General features: G+C 30.1%; 2 protein-coding genes across 5 annotated transcripts in view; one reads left to right on the top strand and one right to left on the bottom strand.

Moving 5' to 3' along the window:
* The window catches only part of LOC106689314 (uncharacterized), a 54,774-nt gene extending 35,947 nt beyond the window's left edge, over positions 1-18,827 (bottom strand). For 2 of the 3 annotated variants that reach the window (XM_014434228.2, XM_067047558.1), the window contains exon 1: positions 18,741-18,827. In XM_014434228.2, coding sequence (XP_014289714.1) covers positions 18,741-18,780 — 40 coding nt within the window. In that variant the 5' untranslated portion in view covers positions 18,781-18,827. Of the gene's footprint in view, positions 1-12,791; positions 12,978-13,084; positions 13,100-18,740 lie in introns of those variants that run through there. The other variant, XR_010843465.1, reaches the window with a different exon arrangement.
* Positions 520-23,602, top strand: part of Hn (phenylalanine-4-hydroxylase) — a 48,911-nt gene continuing 25,828 nt past the window's right edge. Inside the window, exon 1 of one of the 2 annotated variants that reach the window (XM_014434224.2) lies at positions 520-646. In XM_014434224.2, the coding sequence (XP_014289710.1) occupies positions 620-646 (27 nt within the window). In that variant the 5' untranslated portion in view covers positions 520-619. Of the gene's footprint in view, positions 753-23,602 lie in introns of both variants that reach the window. The other variant, XM_014434225.3, reaches the window with a different exon arrangement.

Genomic DNA, 23,602 nt, shown 5'->3' with positions numbered 1-23,602 from the left:
TTTAACCGGACCGGTACTACCGGAAACATAAATGTACTGTAAGCTCCTACTCTCCTATTACAATATGAATATTTGCCTACTAGAATTGACCAGCGTTAGACCTCCCTACCACTTCCGTTTCATCTGGCGTCGCAAAATCAATTTACTCTCCTCTAATTTTTATTTATTGTTGACTTGTAGATCGTCGGTAAAGAGGTTTCATTTCAATATTCAAAAAATGCTTATTTAAAGAATCATTGAATCTTAAATGAAGCATAAATTCCCAACACAGCTCCGATTTTCCCTCCTAGTTTTGTTATACGTTATTATGAATACATATCCGACGTACCTGAGCTTACGTACGATAAACGATAAACAATGATGTTGTTCTTGTGGTTGAGGAGCTATAATTTGTTATTCCAGCCCTTCGGGTAAATGTGGTGTGACTTCCAAATGGTATGATTATGCTAATCAGTGGAAAACTCAAGGAAAACGAGCTGACAAGTTGCCAAGACGTAAAGTAAGGTGAGAACTGGAATAGAAGGATCAAGTTCTTCCCGCCCCGAAGACTGGACGAGGGGGGGCCTCCTGTATTTAGACCTGTTCTGCCGCTGGAATCTGCTCACAGTCCGCAGCTACCATGCAGGGTCAACACTATGAAAATCAGGTACGTAACATAAATGATGTCCCTCACCATCGCCTTTATTCTTCCAGGAAGCTTAATTGCACAAAGAGAAACATGAGGAAGACTTTTCCGAAGCGAGCGTACTGAGGTAGGAGAAAATATGTATGTTTGATCAACCAATTAACCAATTAGCAGGGGAAGAAAAAAGTTATTTTTTTAATCATATAAAATAATTAATTATCTACTTATATTTATAATTTTGTATCATTTTTTAAAACTTTTTGATATTTTTTCATTAATTCAGGTATGTAACTGTAACCAACGATATTTTAATATCGTTATCTTTACACAAGCCCGATTCGCTAAACAAACCTTATCAATAACAAACAAGAATACAATTATATCTCTAGTATTAGGGTCGTCAATACAGCTATCTGTTAAATTAAATTTCCTTTCAAGGGAAAAATTATGATAAAGGAAAAATTAATCAATTAATCTTTATTACTACAGTTTCCAAGATATTTGCCGAAATATACTCATAACATAAAATGTTGATTTCTCATAATTAGAAAAAAAAAAATATATATATATATATTTTTTTTTTAAACTGTCTCGGTTGGTACTAGACCCACAGATGTATAGTATCACTCAGACTGAAGCTATTTAAACTCATCATGAAATAGTTTGTAATGAATATTTTTGAAGGAGTAGTAGTTCCCATATTTGCTTGTGAATAAATATAATAAAAAATGCTGATTAGTCATTATTTGTAACACAATGTTGGATTATGAAAGACAGTATTTCATAAACTATCGGACGTAAGGAAATCTAGGAAGGGCTCACGCTTAACCAAAGTTACTATACTTTAAAAAAGGCGCTAATATATTTTTTTTCCTCTGGTAGGTAGCATTAAAGATATTAAGCAGCAAATGAAAATTGTAATATAAATCAAACTGTATCAGGTTAATTTTTTAAATTATATCCAGAACTGTTAAATTTTAGCACAATATTGTTATTTTTTTATTATGGCTTGATCTATGAAAGGCTTAAGCGATTTTGGAATTATTCAGGTTGGCACAGATAAAATTTATACCTAATGCTATTAAATATTGTGATTGAAAATTAATTGTTAAAAATAAACCTATTATAATTCCAATGGTATTATTATAATCATCAAAAAAAAAAAGAAAAGAAAACACCAAGAATCAAGAAAAATCAATCTATAAAACACACTTCCCTTCAATGTAATATTAAGTGGTTATAGGATCAGAAGAAAAATTCACAAACCAATACCTTCTGGTGGCAGAGCTGGACAAAAAGGAATTGCAATTAAATTGTTTTCAATTACTGTATTAAGAAACAAGGAAAAAAAAGTAATCGTAAATATATTTTACTGTATTTAGTAATTACAATTCCTTTTTGCCCAACACTGTCTGGTGAAATAAAATAATTACGTTGCATATTATAGACTTAAATATAAACAAATAGCGTCAACTATTCATGCTCTGTATGTTTGAATTTTCTTTTATTTAATGGGTACTATTGCATTTTTATTTTCTAAAACCAAAGTTTACTTTAAAGTTAACCGACCCAAAAATTCAATTAACTCATGATTTCAATCATTTATACGCACCTTAGTAGCACTTATTAACTACGTCTATAACCGACATTTCCTACGTAATCTGATTTCAGTTGTGACAACATTCTGAAACCAGTAGACCCTGAAATGTGTTGGTTGTTGTTTCGACCGATTCTTCAGTTCCGTACATTCCAGTATTATGTTTTCCGAGTAGTAGTGCGCTTCCTTCTACTCTGAGGTCACAAAAAATAGCATAGAACGAGAAGAGATTATTATTCCATCCACGAAATAAATCGCTAAATAGTTAAAAAATACACACAAGAATATTCAATATTTTTTATTTCGTCACTTCCATAAATAGCGAATTTTGTATTTATGTTCATTTTATTTGTATATATAAAAAAAAGAATTATATTCCCAAAATTTTAAATTTTACTTTTTAAATATCAAGGAACAAATTATTCCTTGTCCCTTCGGTTCCGCATTCCGTCTGTCGGTCGGTTTGTAGTAAAATTTGTGTATGAGCAGAATCTGATTTTTATGAAATTTTCAAGAATGGTGTGGGTTAGTACTTGGTCGGTTATACATCAACAACAATATACCTTTCACTAATTTCACTAACGCAGGGATTATCTTATTTTTCTCGGCCCACCTACATTTCGAAAGGGACTCGTCCGATTTGGCCAAATTTTTTTGGAGGAATACTGTAAAATCCATTTAGCATCAATTTAATTAGATTTATTTTCATCGGCACAACTATGTTTAGAAAACGGCTCGTTCGATTTGGCCCAACTTTGGAGGAAATTCGGGAATTACTTTTTATATGTTTTTTTGGTCTAATGGCATCTCTTATATATCTTTCAACTACGCAAAAACATTTTCTTTAACACACCTATAATTCGAAAACGGGTCATCTCATTTACTCAAAGTTAAAAAATAATTGGGGATCGATGTAGACAGGAATTAATATATTGAATAATTATTTATTTAATACCAGATCGACCTGGTGGGCTTTACCTGGTTAATGTAAGAGGTACATTTTTTCTCTAATTGATTATGGGGGGGAGTATAGTCTTACAAAAGACCCCCCTAACTGTATACAACGTTATAAATTTAAAAAAATTAAGATAAAATAATATCCAATAATAATAGATAAAAGTTAAATTATTAACAAAAACAATGACATTTATGGATTTAAGAAAATAAATAATTGACCTTCAAGGAAAAAAGAAAGTGAATTTAAGAAAAATATAAAGAGAAAAAAAATTAAGATAAAATAAAATTTTAGAGTAACAATAACAGAATTAAATTAGAACATAATTTGTCAAGTACTTTTCCTTACCATTATGTTTCTAAATAGCCGGAATACATTACCAAAAACTAAATCATCAATTAGGCAATGAAATCATTTAAAAAAATATATAACAAAAAATGTAATTTCTAGAAAAAAAAGGAGAGAAAAACAATGAAATAGTGGAGATGTACTTAGTACTCGGCACAGTATTTTTTTTTTCAAAGTAACTAAAACTTATTCTTTGCTGAAAAGAAAACACTTATCAGGACAAGTTCTGGCGAGATTGCAGGACATCATCATTGGCCTTCGATTCGTTTCTAAATAATTGTTGGTTGAAATATAATGTAATTATTTCTTGTCTTGATATGTATTGAATGTAAAAATAGTTAAATTTTCTCTTTAACATGAATTTTATAAGTGATCTCTCTTTCTTTCTTTTCTTTAAATGTTAGCCATAAACATTATAAGATGACATTCAACACATAAGCTTGCAGTGTCGTGTAAATTTGCGTAATTTTGTTTAAATATCATTACCGGTATTTAAATAAAATATTTTTTCACCAAATAAAAAAGGGGAGAGATAAAACTAGTCCAAACTTTACAACCATATCACGGAAACTTACGAGAGATTACGCAAGTGTAACTTCTTGTTGTTTACCTCTAACTAACAATAAACAATGGTTATATACACGCGATAAAATATTTTCCATAGCTGACATTACAAAGAAAGTAATACAATATTTTATAATACACCATTACAATATGTTAATACATTCTTACACAGTGTAAATATTATATTGATTCATTTTGAAATTTTATTTCTTGTACTGATTTACTCGTTGAGGGTCAACTCCTTGCGGTTTTCGCTTTAAATATTTAACGACTTTTATAAAACCTTAGACGTCTGTGATTAATTCAGAGTCATTAAAAGCGTAACAATAGGAAAAACATCACTGGGTTTTAAAAAACAATCCGTTGAGAAGCAATAAATGAGTGGATCAAAACCATTCTTTAGTAAGTATAGCAGTTAAAGGCAGTTATTTTATTAGTTATCAAAACCTCTCTATTGTTCATTTAAATAAATACATTGCCACGGTATGTCATTAGTACGGCGGATATGTGTTATTGCCATACTTTATAAATGTAGGCAAAGGCAGTTATATTTTTTATTTTCAAAACCTCTTTATCTTTCATTTAAATACAAAATACAAAAATATATAATACATAGGTATACATACATATACAAAATACAAAAGGCAGTTACATATATGTTTCATGATCTTTGATCATTTGTTTACTTTTTGATTCGCGAGAAAAAAAAAATCTCAACAACATATGAAGGGATTTAATACTTGATGAGGGAGCACAATTTCCTGTAAAATTGTTATACAGACAGGTGATATGGTTTCGCTGTCAGGATTTTTCCCCAAATCTTAGAAAGATCGGGTACTTACTGTTTAAAAGCTTAATATGAACAAGTATGATTTTCCACGCCTCATGGAATGAACAGCTTACTTTTAAATACATTTTCTTCCAAAACAATTTTTATTTATTTTTTTTTTTTTTGTGAGTAATATTTTGACAATACTTCATCTTTCCCTGAATGCTCGGATCAAATTATATTATTTATTCTGTAGTTTATTCATTTCAACGTAGAGAGATCTTTTGAATTAAAATGTAAAATAGTATCATTTTAAATAATACGTTTCTAGCTATTCTATTTTCAAGGCCAGGAGTTCGACATCTGTTTCAGTATATATTTTCTGTCGATCACAGAATCGTTTTCGTCTCTTTCTGATTATTTATAAAATTATATTATCAATAATAATAAAAACAGACATACATCCAATATAATAGATTAAAATTTAATATTTTCCATTATTAGTACGTGGATTTTAGCTCTAACCTCTAATTTCTAAATGGTAACGTAATGGTTAATCCATGAAAACAGTGGAGGGTCTCTCTTTTTCTACTTTAAATAGCCTTTTATACATACATATATATATACATATATATACCTACCGGCGTCTGAGGCTCTCAAAACTATGATTTAATGATGAAATTTTCATGGCAGCGTTTAAGAATTCAACTTTTATGAAGGTAAGATCTCAGCTTCCTAGAAAGAGATCATTATAAGGTTCTTCACTGAGGTCAGTGTTGGGCAAAACCTAATTGACTATAACTAGTTATTACCATTTATGTGGTTCAAATATTGAGATTTCAGAAAATTATTACAATCGCAGTGGTTCATCAAATAGTTGAACTTACTATAAAAATTATAATTTCATTTCTACAGTTAGCTGATATAGTTATAGTAATCCTGAAAAACCAATATTCTATTCAGACATTCCACCTTGTCTCGTTAAGAACCGGTTAATCTATATTCTATCAGCATTCTCCTATCATTGATTAAATTATGATACCTCTTAACTCCGATCAATAAAAATGTATACCCATTTGAAAAGTAAAAATGAATGCCTCATTCTAGAGATATCTCGAAAGAATTTTCGAAATTATAAAAAAATATTTCGTTACCCTACAAAATGGTTTAGACGATGTTATTTTTTTTTCCGGACCTAACAAGAATTCACAGCATAAGCGACATTATGTTAACTTACGTATTTACTTTTAAAACAAATTTAATTACCACTAAATTCAATTATACTTTTAATCCAAATAATCCTTTCCTTATCAATATATAAAATAATCGTGGCTGTATTAATTTAAAAATTACGGTTCCCATTTTACAATATCTTATATTTTGCAGGAAAATTGTCAAATAATACTTCATATAAAATTAGGTAATTTTTAATAGTAAATATACACCATAATAATAAAAAAAACCGCAAGCAAAATTAATTGGAATAACTGATATTGTAAATTTCTATATTTAGGAAAATTTATCTTATTTAACAATTAAAGGATGATTTGGTTTAAAATAATATTGAAATTAATAAACGATATACCTCGTTCATACTAGGAGAGGCCATCTTGTCCTGGGTTTCATTAAAAATAATGTCATAGCCCACTTTAATTATCTTAAAAGAGTGGAAGACTAATTACCCCACCTCACCATAAATCATCAGTCGTCCAAAAACTGCACGACCTTATTTTAAAGACGTCCTTGGTTTAGGAAGAGAAACTGAATAAATAAGATACCAATAAGTTATTATATTAGATGTTTTAATTATAGTTTTTAATGTTAGAAATAATAACAGAATAATTAAAAAATATCGCATTCTAAAACTAAATAAGATGAAAATACTATATGGGCAATGATCTTGACCTTAGATATTTTTTTTAATTTATTAATTTTTTAAATCGATTATATCTTTATTGCATCACTGCATTATTTTTCAATAAACTTACTCTTTACTTGATTCACAAGCGTGGCTAATTTATTTTCTGTTTAACACATTTTTAAAAGTATTTTAACGTTTTTGTCATAAAAGTACTCACGATTATTACTCTTTCCCAAACTTTATTTTTTATTTGTGCTAGATCATGTTTACACTAATTCCCAACTTTCTTTCAAATATTGCCCAAATCAAAAATATATATGTCAAGGAAAATATTTTTGCCCATGCATAAGCAAAAATCGTTTTGAATCTGTCGAAAAAGGCTTATAAAAACGTTTTGTTAGTCATATATTTACTCGCTACTATGCAACCCAAAGCAAACAGGGCTCATTGATTATACCTACTGAAATGACTTTCTGATTTCCGGTGAATAATCATTTTAATAGCACACAATGACGGTAACGCCTGCGTGTGAACTTTGAAGTCTCCACCGATTATGGAAAACGATAGAAATGTGATCGATAATTCCTTCTGTGAAGGCATCCATCCAACCGAACAGTTAAACTGTACTGTGGTAAAAACATAACAACAATCCGAAGTTTGATGATCGACGTAGGAAAAGTTAAATGTATGAGAGTTAAGTTCAATGCATAGCAGAGAAATTTCATTGAAAGAGGAATAGCTAGCAATAATTGAAGAAAGATCTGAAAAGAGTCAGTTATTTTTCCGATTATCTTGATAATGCAGAAGAGATCCAAACCTGCTGTTGTAGATCATACCTCACTATGACATTAACCAGGACTAATCTTCAACTCTACAATAAACCAGCTCATAAGCTTGAATTCCTAATTCAATGAATGAAGTCCTCTTCCCTCCTCCTACGAACAATGAAATTCCGAAGATTAATATCTCAAGTAAATCTCACCGAAACAGAAGGTGAAAATTCCCTAACCAAAGCAGCTCTAGTTTATGGCAGTGAGAAACGGTTTCTGATAAACCGAAGCAATTAAAATATATTATATGTCCAAATATTCCGCATATTAATTAAAGCTATATGGGAATACAACTTTAAAATATGGGTGAGAAATAAAAATGACGAATAACATGAAAAAAAAATAACCTCAGTGACTCATAACAGAAAGTAAGGAGGTTAAATAGATTTGTACTGGAGCGGAAAGCTGTCTTGGGTGTTTCGGTGCAAAGCAGTTCTTTTCGAACATTCAGATAACTATGGATCACTCACAAATCAATTAATTTTATTTTCATGATATACTGAATAATTACAAAAAGATCTTCGGTGGAAATCGTGATTCATTTTCAACAGCTAGTAGTAAAATTAAAATGATAACTATCTGATTGGAGATCGCTATAAAAATTCATCACTCATTAAAAAGGGTTTCAGATATAACAGATAGTACTCACTCGGCCCAGGTGATTCCGTATAATGAGCTAAAACTCAGTAAAACAAGTTAAATCAATTCTTGAACAATTCGGTCATCTGTAGCTTCGAACCTAAAACCAACAGGATATTGAGCGCAATCAAAGACACCAAAAAACAATAATCAGAAAACTTGGAAGCAATCACGAAATTTTGATTTGAACTGTTTGGTTCAACATTGTTGTTTTATAAAAGTTCATTAAGAAACCAACCAAAGAATTTAATAATACACAAGCGTGCCCACTATTCTAATCAATTAGGTATCAACTTAAAAGTACGGAATACCTTAAAAGAAGTATTACAATACTGTGAAGAAAAAACTGGGACAGTTCTAATTCATAAAAAAAAAAAATATTGTAATAGTGTATCAAGATTTCTCGACCCCAACGTAAAGGCATAAATAAATAGATACATATCGATGTGTATATTTATGTATATAAACTGTACGTATTTATCCTTACCTTTTTTCGAACGATTGGGACGATTTTGATGAAACTTATTTCCTACACATTGTACAGCCTAAAATCAGGTTGAGGTACTCATTTCATAGTGTGTTATTAAAAATTAAAAAAATAATACTAAAAAATACATAACTTATAATAATAATCTTTATTTATTCTGTTATTGACCTCTTTCGAATAACATGCAGGTGTCAGAATTAGGCTTTAGAGTCTTAGAGTGAAATACAAAATAAGAATGAAATTATAAAACATAATAAAATAATGAATTTGAAAAGGTTAAAATGGACAACAATAATTAACAGAATATATAAAACAAGAATAGAACAAAGAAAGTAAAACCATATCTCATATCATAAAACATAAGATGACAAACGCTTCTGATAATAAATAATAGAAAACAAATATGATAAAAATCAAATGTAATTAAACTAAAAATAATAAATGAAAAGGTACAATTTCTGCTAATATACATATTTACAAGAACAAACTAAATTATGAAACATAGTATGTTTAATCCCTCTAAAGCAATTTTCTTCCGGCTTTCTTTTGCCTTCCATTCTCACTCAATTATCGAACTTGGTTTTCTTCTGAAAGTTTTAATAAATCAGCTCTTTTAACTCTATCTGTTAACGCCATATATATGTATATGTATATTAATTAAAATGTAAATCTTTTTTTTTTGTTTTCTTTTAATCAGCTGTTAATAAATTTAACACATGACAAGTATGTTTTTGTTTTAAAAATAAAAGAAGAATGTGTGAAGAATTTTTCTAATAATGAGTAATAGAGACAGTTGCTAGGGGTGATCATTGTTACGTCACCTAGCTACGGACCGACCATCTTGTTTGTTAGAGCAGTTGCGACTAATTAGTGGCCCTGATAGCGTCCTCAGCAGCCCTGTCTGCGTTTATAGTGTTATAGATTGGACATTTGTGGAGTGTTTTAGTCGACTAATTAGTGGCCATAGATCAGTCGCCCCGTCGACATCGTCGCCCATGTACACTCGCCCCGTCGAGTAGCCAACTTACAGTCGCCCAGTCGCTGTACTTGTTACCTGACCTTTCTGGATGAGATCTTCGGAGCGGTTTGCTGTGTGGGCCCACCTACGTTAAGAACAGAACGTCGTCCCCGACCTTTTCGGTACGAACTGCAAGACCCCGACCCATCGGAGTTCATCAGTTGTAATTAGCCATTTTTTTTTGTAATTTGTTCTCATAGGGAGTATTTTTTTTTGTTATTAAAAGGTTTCTTTGTTTTCAATTTAATTTATGTATAATTTATGTCTTTTAAGTTAATTTACGAATAAATGTTTTGTCCGAGCCAGTGTTTATTTTTTTTAGTTAAGCTTTCCAACAAGGAGACTATGTCGATTTGAGGTGGCTTAACACTATCACTAACACTCAGTTCAAATTAAAAAAAAGAAAAAATATTAATTGAGGAACCATCAAAGCTGAACATTCAAAAAGATCCTGTTTATTTGAAAACAAAAGTACTCTAAAAGACCAGGAAACAAATATTGGGTTACTAATGCTTTCTCGTTGTTTGAAATCTGTTAATACATATGATCGGGTATGTCTGAAACATAATGACATCGAACTATATACATATATGTATAATTATAGATAGGGTGTTTTAGGGTTAAGTGCCCGAACTGAAAATATGAATTAAGAATCTCAAAAGAAGAAAAACATTTACTTGTAAACGCTTCGTTTAAGAGATAAACGACGTCTAAAAATTTAGGTTATAATAAATAAATTGATATGTGTTACAAATTAGTGAAATGAAATCACTAAAATTTATATAATTGTTTTCAAAGTTTTTTACATGTCTTTTGTTCATGGATACACCTTGAGCATTAAGGTAGACTTTGCACCTTTTTTCCACAGCAGCAGCAGGATTTGTGTTACTGTTTCGCAAGTTTCGATTATCCTTGTTTATAAAGAATTAGTATCATTGACCGACTTGCATAGACTTATTGTTAACAAAAATATTCAGTGGTGTCATGCCTACAATTTTTTTTTTTTTATCATTTATTTATTGTTATTTACAACTGTATAACATATATACAACAAGTGAATATGCTGTAGGTGAGATAAAAATATAATACAAACATGTGGTGAATCTACCCATTGATAGAACTCCAATAACATTTCTAGAGGAGAAGATCCCGAGACCATCTTCTTTTCAGACGCCTAGGAGGATTATTAGGTAATGAAGGAGAAGCCAGGTTAGAAACAAGTGAATTTAGGTTGTTGGGGAGTTTTCCATGGAAGGAATGGTATCTGGTTTTGACCAAATCGGCAACATATGGAACATTGAGGTCCTGATGGATGACTTGATTTGTGACAAAGTAAGGAGCGTTAAGGATTTTACGAAGGATTTTGGACAGTAAGGATTGGCTCCGGGATGAATTTGATGGTTTAGTGAAGCCCCAAATCTCAACTCGGTATGTCCAGATAGGCCTTATAATAGTCATGTAGACTAGTCTTTTGTAATATGCCTACATTTAGAAAGTATGATAATAACACATATCCGCCGTACTAATGGCATACCATGGCAATGTGTGTGTGCCCTTCGACAACTTTTGCAGTGGAGGAAGGATTTTAACCTGTTTGAATGCTAAAGGTAATCATTTTGAACAACATTTCATATGAATGCTAATGTTTACATTTTATTAATAAAGTAGTTGGAACGCATATTAATTTAATTATCATAACCTAAATGATTCAACAATGAAAAAGTCTCCTAAACAAAGTTTTAACGGACATATCTTCATAGGGAATTTTATCTTGTTTTGAGATTCTTAATTTATATTTTCAGTTCTGAACACTTAACCCTGAAACACCCTGTTTAAGAATACCTCTCTAGCTATGATTACACAACTTATTAAAGCATTCACAAAGACAGATAGGTGAGTATCAATATCACAAATAATGTGCACGACCCGAAGCTCTTACTGTAACTGATACATTTTGGGTCTTCTCTTAACGACTGCGGTGATTGTAACCGTATCTTCTTCTACGAAACTGTTCCTAAGTAGGTTTTCTTTCTGATCTTATTATTACATACTCAAGAAATGTAAATATTAAGTCAGCTGTTTGTAAAATTAGTAATAGTTATTTCAGAGTAGTATGAACAAAAAATACTCTGAATTATTAGAGTAATCGAACGAAATGAACTAATTTTTCGTTTGTTTTTATTTTTATCTCCCAACAGATTGAACAAATATTCGAATTTCTAAAGAAAAACCTTTACTACAGTTGAAGGCATCTTGTTCTAAATATGTAAACTAGAACAAAATTCCTTCGCACTGTACCTAAACCTGTAGAAGTAAATATTTTCTTTCGATAACTGCATTTTAAACTACATTGATGACCTAACACTAATGTGAAATTCTCTGACTAATGAGTTGATCACGAATATTCTTATTAGTTGCAGAAGTGAAGCTTCCAAAACTGAAATATTAAATTGTGCATAGTTTCAAGCAGAACAAACGCGATAGAAAAAAACAACTTTAATTTTTTTAACTTTTTTTTTTTTTCCCTACGCCACAGGAAGTGGGCTATTACGTTATTTTCTTTCTTGCAGCCCAATACAATTTTATTCGTCCTCTTAGTTCGTCCGTATCTCGCTCAACATCCACCAGACCAACACACGCCAAAAGATGGTCCCCATCCATGTCCCCCATGTTGCGGGGGAATCTACGCTGCCAATTCGATGGAGGTGTTTTTGGAGCAGATCATGTCCTGTCACTAGCCGAAAACAGGCCACTCTCTCAGCTCTGCTAAGATTGCCTGGGATTCTTTTTTCCTTATCCAGTAGGCTCTCCCACTTCTTTTATTTTTTAAAACTAAACTATCAATCAAAAATAAATCTAAGCGAAAAGCAGAGGTAAAAATATTGTAACGAAAATCATCCCGTCGATGTAAATCAACGCGATAAACAATGTCATTTTGTTTGATGAAAACTTATATCACCCTTACAGATCTTTGATTGTCACGATACGCGTATCTGATGGAAAAGAAAATTAAAATATACAATGTTTTTCATTTAGGTGGTTTCTCGTTTTATACTAAGTAAGTTTTTATGAAAAGTCCTTTATAATTTCTTTATTACCTTCACACTTCCACTTTTATCAAAGGTTCGGGTTCTTTCCTCATCTTCAGGATGGACCATCTGAAATTATTCACTATCCTATAAATCAGGTATTGTTTATTCCTTTATTTAATAAATAATAGTTCTTTTATTTTTACCTTTCAAATAGTTATACTGTAATTTTGCTTTTTTATCCGTTTCATAATACTTCAACATAAATTCAATGTTTCATATAATAGACTATTTGAGTATTTTACTTTCACTATCCCACTTCCACACTATCACACTCTCACACTCTCACACTGGAATCTTACCTCTAAAAATCTGGTGCGATGCGCGCATCTCACAACTTTCCCGTCCTAACCTATTTACGTCTCCAACATTCTTTTTAATTTTTTTTTGTATATCTGTGAGCTTGTGTTGAAGGTATATCAAGTTGAGATTTTTGTCAAAAAAATGTTCAAAGACAAAGACGAAAAATATGGAGACAAAATTATAATTTTTCTGTTGCTATAAAAGTTCGTATTTTAGTGTTTCTCGAGATGGGAATAACGAACACAAAATTTGTTCCTACCAAGAATACATTTTAACGAAAGATAACGAAGCAGTCATGCAGTCGGGTAAGATCGGGTGGTATCGCCTTTTCTCCTTCGAGTCAGATGTTTCTATTTTTCTTTAGTTATTCATAAAACTCATTAGTATTTTGTATTTATTTATTATATATTATTGCCAACAATGAGAATTGTTTATTTTTTGTAAATAAACAAAATTAAATGTGCTTTACATCAAGTTTTTTTTTAAAATCTGGAATTAATCCCTATTAGTCTATTTCATTTCCTTTACTCCTGGTATCAGATCCATTTGCGTTATGGCCATATCTTGTATTAGTCATTTTCTGCTTTTTAAGCATAGTGTGTGAGGTAATATTTTGTATGAAGAATAATTCGAAATATGTTTACATAAATTGTTCCTTTTTCTGCGTAAATTTTATTTCTATTTACATATAAGGCGTAGGTCCAGGAATTAATATCACTGACTCCAAGACTCTAAATTTATTTTGTTTAATAAATTTAAACTGTATGAATATTTCTTTCAGTATAACAGGTTGTTAAATCATGGTTTCCTTTATCAGTTACTGTCCAATCTGCTCTGCGTTGTGTGGTAACTGACACGCCATCGTTCCACTTTGCCAGAACTATATTTTAATTACAGTGAAATTTAACATCCAATACTGTTCCGTGCACAGTTATATTTATCCAGCAGGTCATCTTCTGAATTGCGTTGTTGTTCATGTGCGTTATTGCTGCAGATATGGATTTATTTTCTTCTCTGTTGATTGAAATTTGGTATTTTTTTGCTGCTAAATTCTTTTTACTTATCATTTCTTTCTATACGGTATAGAAACGTAAATATAAAGATTAAAACTAGTAGTAGTTACTCAGGTGGGTGTCACACCTCCAAATGAAAAGTGAGGCCAAAAAAGGAGGAAATTTACCAAGCTCACTATGTCCGGGTTTAAGTTAAGTTAATACTAAATGCCCCCATTTATGTAATTATTTGTAAAACAGATCATTTAACCGTTTAATATGAACTTAAAATAAAATATATTCAATATATTATATAAGCTTTTGTATAAAATAATATAATATTTATTTATTTATAAAATAATATCATCATTTTATAAACTTCATAAAAAGTTAGACCACATTTTTTAAACTTTTCTGCAAAAAGTTTATATTTAAACTAGTTTACAACGTTTTGTCTCAGTTATGAATTTAAATATTGTTAATTTTGCATGCAACAAATGAATGGCCCGCCAAATAATGCTAAATTAGAATGGTGGAAATGGTAAAAATATAATATGAAGAAGTTATATTATCAGAATTCATTCAACCGTTGACTTACGTTATTAATATAAATTATAAAAATTAAAAATCAATAACTGAGAAAGTTTACCCACTTACTCTTGGAGATAGGAGTATCACGCTGATAAAAATCGTGAAGTTTTAATTTTAATAGAAATATCTGGTATGTCCACTTATATTATCTTTCAAATGAGTATTTAGATTGACATAAGCAGTTTTAAATAAATAAATAACGATTTGGCGTATTGCTCAATCAATCTTCTCTGAGTTTAAATTAATCCCTACGTATATAAGTAAGTGAAAGTAAAAAAGACATTGTCACATTAACCATGGAAACACGAAAACATTTAGATATTTATAAATTCAGCTTATTTGTGCGTTTTCCTATCACTCTCTATTACTTTCTATGACATTAGGATAAGGTTAATTTAAATATTTCAAACATCAATGGCTTTCAGAAGACAGATTAAACATTTGAATTACTACTGTTATTATCGGAAATTTGTTTTCAGCCTGAGGAAATGGTTTCCTTTTTCTTTTTTTTCTACTTAAGTTAATTTTTAAATTCAGCTTTTATTTATCTATTTTTATTACTACTAACTACAAAAAAATGATTAACTATTACAAAGAAACTAAACTTAATTTTCTTCAAAGAAAGGTATTCTGAACATTTGGTATTTCAGTGCTGTCAGATTATTCAATGTGGATTATATACAGTGCCCCATTACCAAAGTGATGGGCTCAAATATTCATTCCCTGGGACCGTCACGACAATAAAGGTCATTCTCATAGGCCAGATTCAAACAGGCGCAGCTGCAGTTGCTAAGGTGACACCTTAACTCACTCGGCTAAAAACTGTTTCAATAGTAATTATCTATCTAAATAAAAATTAAATTCCTTTACCTCAACAAAGATAATTAATGTTTACATAATTTCAATTCATAAAAAGACGAGATCCTGAAATATCTATATAACCTTTATGTAAAAAGTTAGTCATATTTCCTTTTGAATGAATAATTTCTCTTTTTTTCTTCGACTAGGTACCACCTGTAGCAATATTTACAATCCTTGAACCTATGGCACTAGCATAAGACCATCGATATTGTCATTTTTTCCAAAAAGAAAAATGAGGCCAAAAAAGGTGGAAATTTACCACGCCCTCTTTGTCTGGATTTACGTTGAGGTAAATACTAATTGCCCCCGATAATGTAATTATCTGTAAAACAGTTCATTTAACTACTAAATATGAACTTCAGATAAAATACATTCCCTCTTCTCTTCTATTAATGGTTAAAATTTTTCCTTGTGACTAAAATTAAGAACCCCTTATTATTTGTTTGATGTTTTGTCAATAGTAATAAACACGGATCACTGCTGGAATCTAATTGTGAATACACCATTTAAAAGCAAAAAGAAAAAACACATTTTTTTTTTCATTTCTTATTGTGGTTTTAGATAATAATCTATTAGGCGGAAAGTGACACCGTTTTATCATTAACTTATCTCGCACTATCTGAGTTGGATAAGAAATCAGATATCTAAAATAAATCGCAGATAAAAACCCCATAATTGTTGTTTGTTTGCCCTTGATTTTAATGTCTGAGTAACAATAGAATAATGAAGTGTAAATAATAAATTTACTTTTACGCCAAATAAGATCTGGTGTTGTTGAATCTGAGGTTCTATTTTTAGCAGTGTGTAAGGTGGGTGTGAAAATGCTTTTGTGAAAGCAACATTGTTTTGCCACACAAATCTTTTCTCACATACACATTAGCTGGTTACCTTCAAGCCCTGAACCCATTTCAGGAAGACAATTATATCATTTTCTAATATTTTATATATAATTATAAGACTTACATTAATGTGTCCATTTTCTCCGATTAAAATTATTTCAATAAACAAGATATTAAAGAGTGTATTGAAAAATAGAAACATTATAACTGACTTTCGTCAAATTCAAAACTAAAAATCTGTCAGGTTGTAAGACTTAATTTATTTCAACGCTCTATGAGCCTACCAGACTAAAGATCTATGCAAAAGCATTTTTAGCACTCATTGTAAAATATCTTAAGTAATCTCCTGCATGATAAAATTCAATAATACCTCTATTTAAAGTAATACAATTTTTCTAAAAATAGTACTGCTTCCAAGAGCTCTTGCTTCAACACAGTAGTTTCGGAGATAAAGTTTTTCTAAAACCATTTTTTGTTTTTTCCAAATAACGAAATATCAAATTTTCTCTAATTTATTATGGCATATAACACAAATCCATCAATAAAGATAATCATCAGAAACTTAATTTAAGTTAAATTTACCTAGCTTCAGTATGAGTGCTAATGGCCACCTTTGCACCTAAATTACAGTTTTAAAAAAAAAAAACTAGTTATTTTTAATAACAGAAAAGCAAGAGTTTTAAAATTAATTTAGTAAAAATCTCAGGAAGTATCAGACCTAGAGATGTCTATAAGCAATCAAACAGAAGCAATCTATTTATCATAAAGTAGTTTCTGATGTTTTTGTTTCGATCTCCATGTTATTTACTAAAGTAATTAAAAAAATTTTGCTTTCTCGATATTTGCCAAAAAATTGGGTTAAATTTTAACAAAGTTAAACTACTTAAAAAAATAAATAAAGGTTTAATTAATTTTTATCGGTGGTAGATAGCTTTAAAGATATTGAGCAAAAATAAAGGCCTTTTTTCAGATTGTCGGACATCATTTTGTTATTAATTCTTATTTTTTAAAGAAGTTTGTGAGTTACACAAATTTTGTGTAAATTGATACCAAGTAAGATTTTTTTTATGTTTGTATGAAACAGATATTCAAGATGGCGTCCAAAAATACGATTTGATTTTTCACTACAGCTACAGATTAGTATATTTTTAACATACTGATACCAACAATGAATAAAACCTAACACCTATTTTTTCCTCATATCTTCTCCACTAACAATAAGCTGTGTTAGTTATTTCAATTATAATAGGGTTTATTATTTTAATGAATTTAACCACAACGTTACAATATTGCATTTTTTTTTTTTTTAATGCAAACATGCTAACAAAAACTTGGTCATAGTATTCACCAACCAGGGTTCGTCTCATTATTTATGCTCCATTGTGCCTTATGCTCAAAGCAGTTTTGTTTAGTAGCGTTTTCGCAAAATAAAGCGCTTAAAAAAAAAATAAATAGAAATAAAGAAGAATGGAATTAATTTGTTGTCAACCCCGCATGCGTTATTAAAAAATCCACTCCGGATACATAAGAGTGACCCATAATAAGGCAATAATAATGAAATATTAGGGAAACATTTAGTAAAATCATTTTTCATATATATTGACTATTACGTGCTAACAAAAATTGTAATTTTTTATTTTATTGTTAGAAATATTTATTTATATTATATAATTGATATTACTAGATTGATATATATTACACATATGGTTTAATCCTTTTTATCCCTTATCTTAAGAACTCTTTATTTATGATTTTGCAACATAATTATTCTTTTTATCTTATTCAAAATCAATTAGTTAGTTAATTAATTTTTTGCATATTTCGAACTATAGTTTTGAAGTTATTATATTTTTATAGCATAAAAACCATATCTCTTGTGTTAGTGACTTGTTTTTAATAACTTAAATGAACTAACTTAGTATTTATTATACATTTTATTTTAAATGAATTTTCTCACATCTTATATCTAAAGACTGTTTATTTGTTAAAAATAAAATTGATCATTTAAAAAATTATGTTATTATAAGAGTAATATAATACATAGTATATCAATACTATCTATTTTACAATACTGCATGCATAGTATAGTAGTGACTATTTTATAGTCGGTATAAATTCTAACTGATATATTGTTCTTATATAATATACGATTTGCCTTTCATTTAAAAAAAAAAAAAAAGGAAAAAATACTAATAAGAAAAAACAAGTGGATAGGAAGAGGTATGAACCTGTTTCAGGGAGGTTAGCAAGTTAGTTTGCATATATCGTATGATCCTGATTTTTCAAAGATATCGTATATCCATGGTGGAATATGCAGCAAGGTATGTGTATAGATGAATATATAAGCACATAAACATAGACGTGGGGCTTACCGCAGGCTGTCGCGCTATAGTACCGCACGCCAGGCCACATCGCGGCTCACTGATAGCTTATCGCACGCACCGCCTCCTACCACCTCCACTTCCTTGGTTACAGGTCCAGTGACAAAAATTATATCTACTCTATCGTTAAGAATAATATTGTTGGACCCTCTACCGTGTATTTCGTCAATTATCAGCTAACTTCATCGAAAATTAATTTCAATCTGATTTTTTTATTTCTCTTCATATCTATATAAAATACTAAAGAAGTCTACGAAATATATTAAACAAAAATTATTTGACTTTTTCCTTGTATCAAAAAATAAAATAATAGATGGTCAAAATGAGAAACAAAAAATTATTTGGTTTAATTTTCATTCTTGTAATGCATTATTCTATTTTTTTAAATTTTATTTTATTATTATATTAATCAGTTTTGTAAAAAAAATAGTCACCATCAATTTGTATCAAATTTAGTTTGATATTAGTTAAGTTTTAAAAATTAAACGACTACTTTTACGGATTTGGTGAAATATGTTTTTTTTAATTCATGATTTCAGATTGTTCTAATGATTTATCATTACTACTTCAAGAGTTTAACTAATTAAAACTAATCAAAAATGTACAAACACAACATTGATTGGAAAAATTAAGGCAAAATTACCGGTTTTTTCTAAATGTATGGACGATTTTTTTCTTAATATAACCAACTGAAAACATTTAAAAAGTATACAGCTCATCAACATACATAAAAAAACCCATACCTAAGTATCATTAAAGGGGAAGGGGACAAAAAAGTTTAAACCAGTGGCCCTTGAAATATTCTGCTGATTTTTTTTTCTTGTGACCGAGTGATCTGAAATGTAAAATAAGAGGAATTAAGACGCAAAATAAAATAAAAAAACATCCCTACCTCATCCAAGAATTTTACTGTGCAGAAAAAAAAAACAGCATTATTTTCCACTGATTAATTGATTCAGAGGAACTCTTGCACGCTAAACCGACTTCTACAATCGAGTTTCCTCTAATGCTTTTTAAACTAACAACGAGCTTTCCATAAAAATGGTACAGTGTACTTCATGCACATGGACTAGATATGGTTAATATATATGTTTAATGGAAACGCTTGGGAATGGAATAAAGAATATATTCCTACATACACATAAAATAACATACATGGATTGGAATGTATTTAAAGAGATATACAGACGTATAACAAAAAAATTTCGTATTGACCATGAATTGATTCACTTCAAAAAAGGATAAAATATATACTTCCAGATTGCAATTGAGGCCCAATTTCACTTCTTACCTTTGTTGGATAAAAGATAACTCACTACAAAAAAAAAATCTACATTTAATAAGTTATTATTTCATGTAAATGAAGGATTTTGTCAAGACCTGGCTCAAGAAGAGTGATGTGGAATTAGATGATTTCGGATGAATAAATTCATTTTTCGAAGATGTGAATATTAGGTGTCATAAGTGTATAAATGTTTATATGGGTTATGAACTTTTGGTATTTTGCCGATACCGAAATATAATGCAGACTAACAATTAAACGCAAAATTATTTCAACAAACAAAATGCTCAACGTTTCGGCTGATATACCATAATTAGAAACAAAAAATTTATAGTTCCACATTCCATTACATGCTGATAGTTTCAAACTTACAAGGTGATATCTTTAAACCCTTATAACCTTCTTTACCAGGTAAGTTTGGATCAAGCAGGTGGCATACTCTTCTTCAAAGCAAAAGTGAAGTCAAAAAGGCTACATCCACGAAAGGAAGGTTTAATGAAATGGATGATGGCCAGAGATTGGCTAGCATTCTTTCTCTACTCCTCTGCCAGGCCCCTGGCAGGGACTTAAGGCCCCCCTTTTTAGCTTACTTCCTCCATTATACTCCTTCCTTCAAGGTTAATAATCTATCAGTATATCCTGGGTTGTGCAACTAAAACAATTTTGTTCCTGATGATGGTGTATTAGCCAAAAGGTAGAACATTTTGTTTGTTGATTAGTAATGGTGAAATAATTTGGCTTGAAATGTTAACAAATTTATATTTACTTTAAATTGATTTCATATAATGAAGGCTATTTCTTCGAATTTGAGAACATACAGATAAATTAAGAGTAGAAATTTGGAGTTTGTGCTCCGAAAGGATGCTCACAATGTATTGAAGTATTTTTTTATGAAAAAAAAAATAATTAATTTCATTGAGGAGAAGATGGTTGGGGGTGCGGTCAATGAAAAACACAAATAAGTACGATTAACTTATTTTAATGTGCCAACGTTTCGGCTAGAGTTTCTAGCCTTCTTCAGGGCTGTTCGCTGGAAGATCAAACAATAGATCAATAAATAATTAACAATAGATCAAGAAATAATTAATTTCATTATTTCCTAACACATCCTATTTCATTAACAGGCGCTTGCTGGCTATTGCCATAAAGCATTGCACCTATTTCTGTCCTTATTTTTTGTTTTCTATCAAGGATATTTCTAGTGTCACAGGTGTTCTCGTTACAATTCAAATCAGCATCTTTGATGTTTTGTTTGTCCTCAAGTACATAAGCACTATCGTTTAAAGGTTTGGCTAGATTAAATGAAGCGGTAGAGAAAGGTCGATCGATTTTTTTTTCTTCCTGTTTTGTTGTGCAATACAAATCGAAAAAAAAACTATCAAAATCCATCAATGAACCACCGCGTGTTTGAAAGCTTCTGCAGAGAAAACGATCGACCGTCTACTCCACATTAATTTTGTCAAAGCTATAATCGATTTCAAGAGTAGCCCGGAATACATTTTTTCAGGACGAACAGTAGCGGTTTCGGGATGAGGGTTCACACAAATACAAATAAATTATGATGTTGAAAATTGTTGGATTCTCTCTTTAAATCTCGATTTTTTCTATTAGTGACATGAACTACTTTTAAGAAAGCAAGTATATGAAACGTAATCTTATTAAGTTCTGAAACTGTCACTGATATTGTCTAATGAATATGCCGATAGCAGAATTTTATAAATATCACATCACAAAATAAATTAATCTTAACTATTTAAGTGACATTAACGAATATCACATGAGTGGTGTGGAAACTAACGTAAGTAATGTAAGCTATTTTACGAAGCAACGTAAAGTTAATATACTTGTTCATGAGGGAGAAACCAGAACATGAAAAATGTGTGGTCCTCAGAAACTGATAAGAGCAAGTTCCGTTTATAGGATACACTACCCCCCACCTCACCTTTTGGCACATCTGCCAATGGATTCAATCTAAATTTATGTTTTATATTTCTTTTTAATAATATAAATTAATTGTTTTGTTTTTTTTCATAAAGCTAGGGAGTTCACTTCTTCACGTGTAATGGAGAAACCGCCACTGGGAATGAATAAAAAAACTGCTATTATAAATAAAAATGAGCAAGACGAGTCCATGAAAAATAGATAACAAAAAAGGGGGTATATGCTAATTAAATTACGGTAAGTCGGAAATGTTTTATTCTCTTGATTTGTGTGTATAAAGAGTATATTAAAGTTTACACTAATTTTCTACTTGTGTTTTAAAGGGCATCGAAGATCTTGAAATGTCCGAACTTTTTTCATTTTTCACTAATAACTCGTTAACGATGAATGATATTACTTAACGAATCAAAGTGAAAAACATTCTGTGTCAAATGAGCACCATATATCAGAAATTAATGAAGTTGTTAGGAAGATATGTGGATGCAAAAAACGATCTTTTTTTTTACTATTGATATTGTTGATTCTGAGATTTTGATATTCTTATGTAGCTACTACCATTTTGAGGCTTGTCAGATAAGTTAAGGTTCTCTTGGTCAGTAATCAATACCTCTTTTGGAGCAAGTAATCCATTGAGTTAGTTCTTTTTATTTAAAACTAATCGAAGATTGATGAAAAGGTGTAAACATGTTTTCATCCCGATGGTTACTATCATTTTAGGAGCACATTAATCCTTCTTGGTGGAAAGTTCAGCACTGCATTCATCAGAATGAATCTATTTTGATCAACCTTGGGAGTCATTCCTTATTAGTGCACTAAACAATTATAATAAACATATTCCATACTCACTTTAGTTTTATCTTTTCTTTGTTTTACTATCAATTCAGGCAGTCAGGTTTTCACCTAGTTTGTATAGCGTTACAAAAAAGAATTTGTAAAGTATTTTGATACTTTAGAACCACGATGTCTAAAATTTTGAGAACGAAATCTCACGCTACGTTTCAAAATTTTATAATTGGGCTATGTAAATTAGTCTATAAATTATTAAAAGAAATGTTTAAGATATTATAGCGTGCAACAGGAGTTCTGATTTTACAATAACCCACTCACTATCTTAACAACGAATATTGATATGATACATTTTTAAAAATTACACGGAATTATGTTATCGGAGATTACTGAGGAGGGAGTGCCTCAGCTATCTGATAGCTGGATTACGATTTATTAAAGTACACAAATAAATAAAATGTCAACATTAATATAGAAGCTTATTATTAGCGAGGATATCTGTAGTTACGTAGTATAAGTTAATAAATCTAGAACGTTACAATCTTGCATAATCTGGGTAAATCAGTTTTTTTTTTTGAGAAATAATATTAGATATATTAGAGGTAATGTTAAGTTCAAATGCCTTTAAAATTAAATTGCTAGATGCTAATCTTCAGCAATTTTTTATCCTTATGCAGGCCAATTGTTGACTTACTTTTGTGCTCACAAATCTATTATTTTGACAACTAAAATAAAAAATAAAGAACACATAAACAAAACAGAGATGTAAAACATAACGAATCTGTTTATTTATAATCTTTAAATTTATTTCTTGAGACTGGCAATTTTTTACTAAATAATTCAA

Source organism: Halyomorpha halys, unplaced genomic scaffold (assembly GCF_000696795.3).
Source record: "Halyomorpha halys isolate HHAL.00 unplaced genomic scaffold, Hhal_1.1 Scaffold1329.1, whole genome shotgun sequence".
Taxonomy (NCBI): Eukaryota; Metazoa; Arthropoda; class Insecta; order Hemiptera; family Pentatomidae; genus Halyomorpha; species Halyomorpha halys.
The sequence above is the reverse complement of the archived record's forward strand: the minus strand, read 5'-3'. Positions and strand labels throughout refer to the sequence as shown.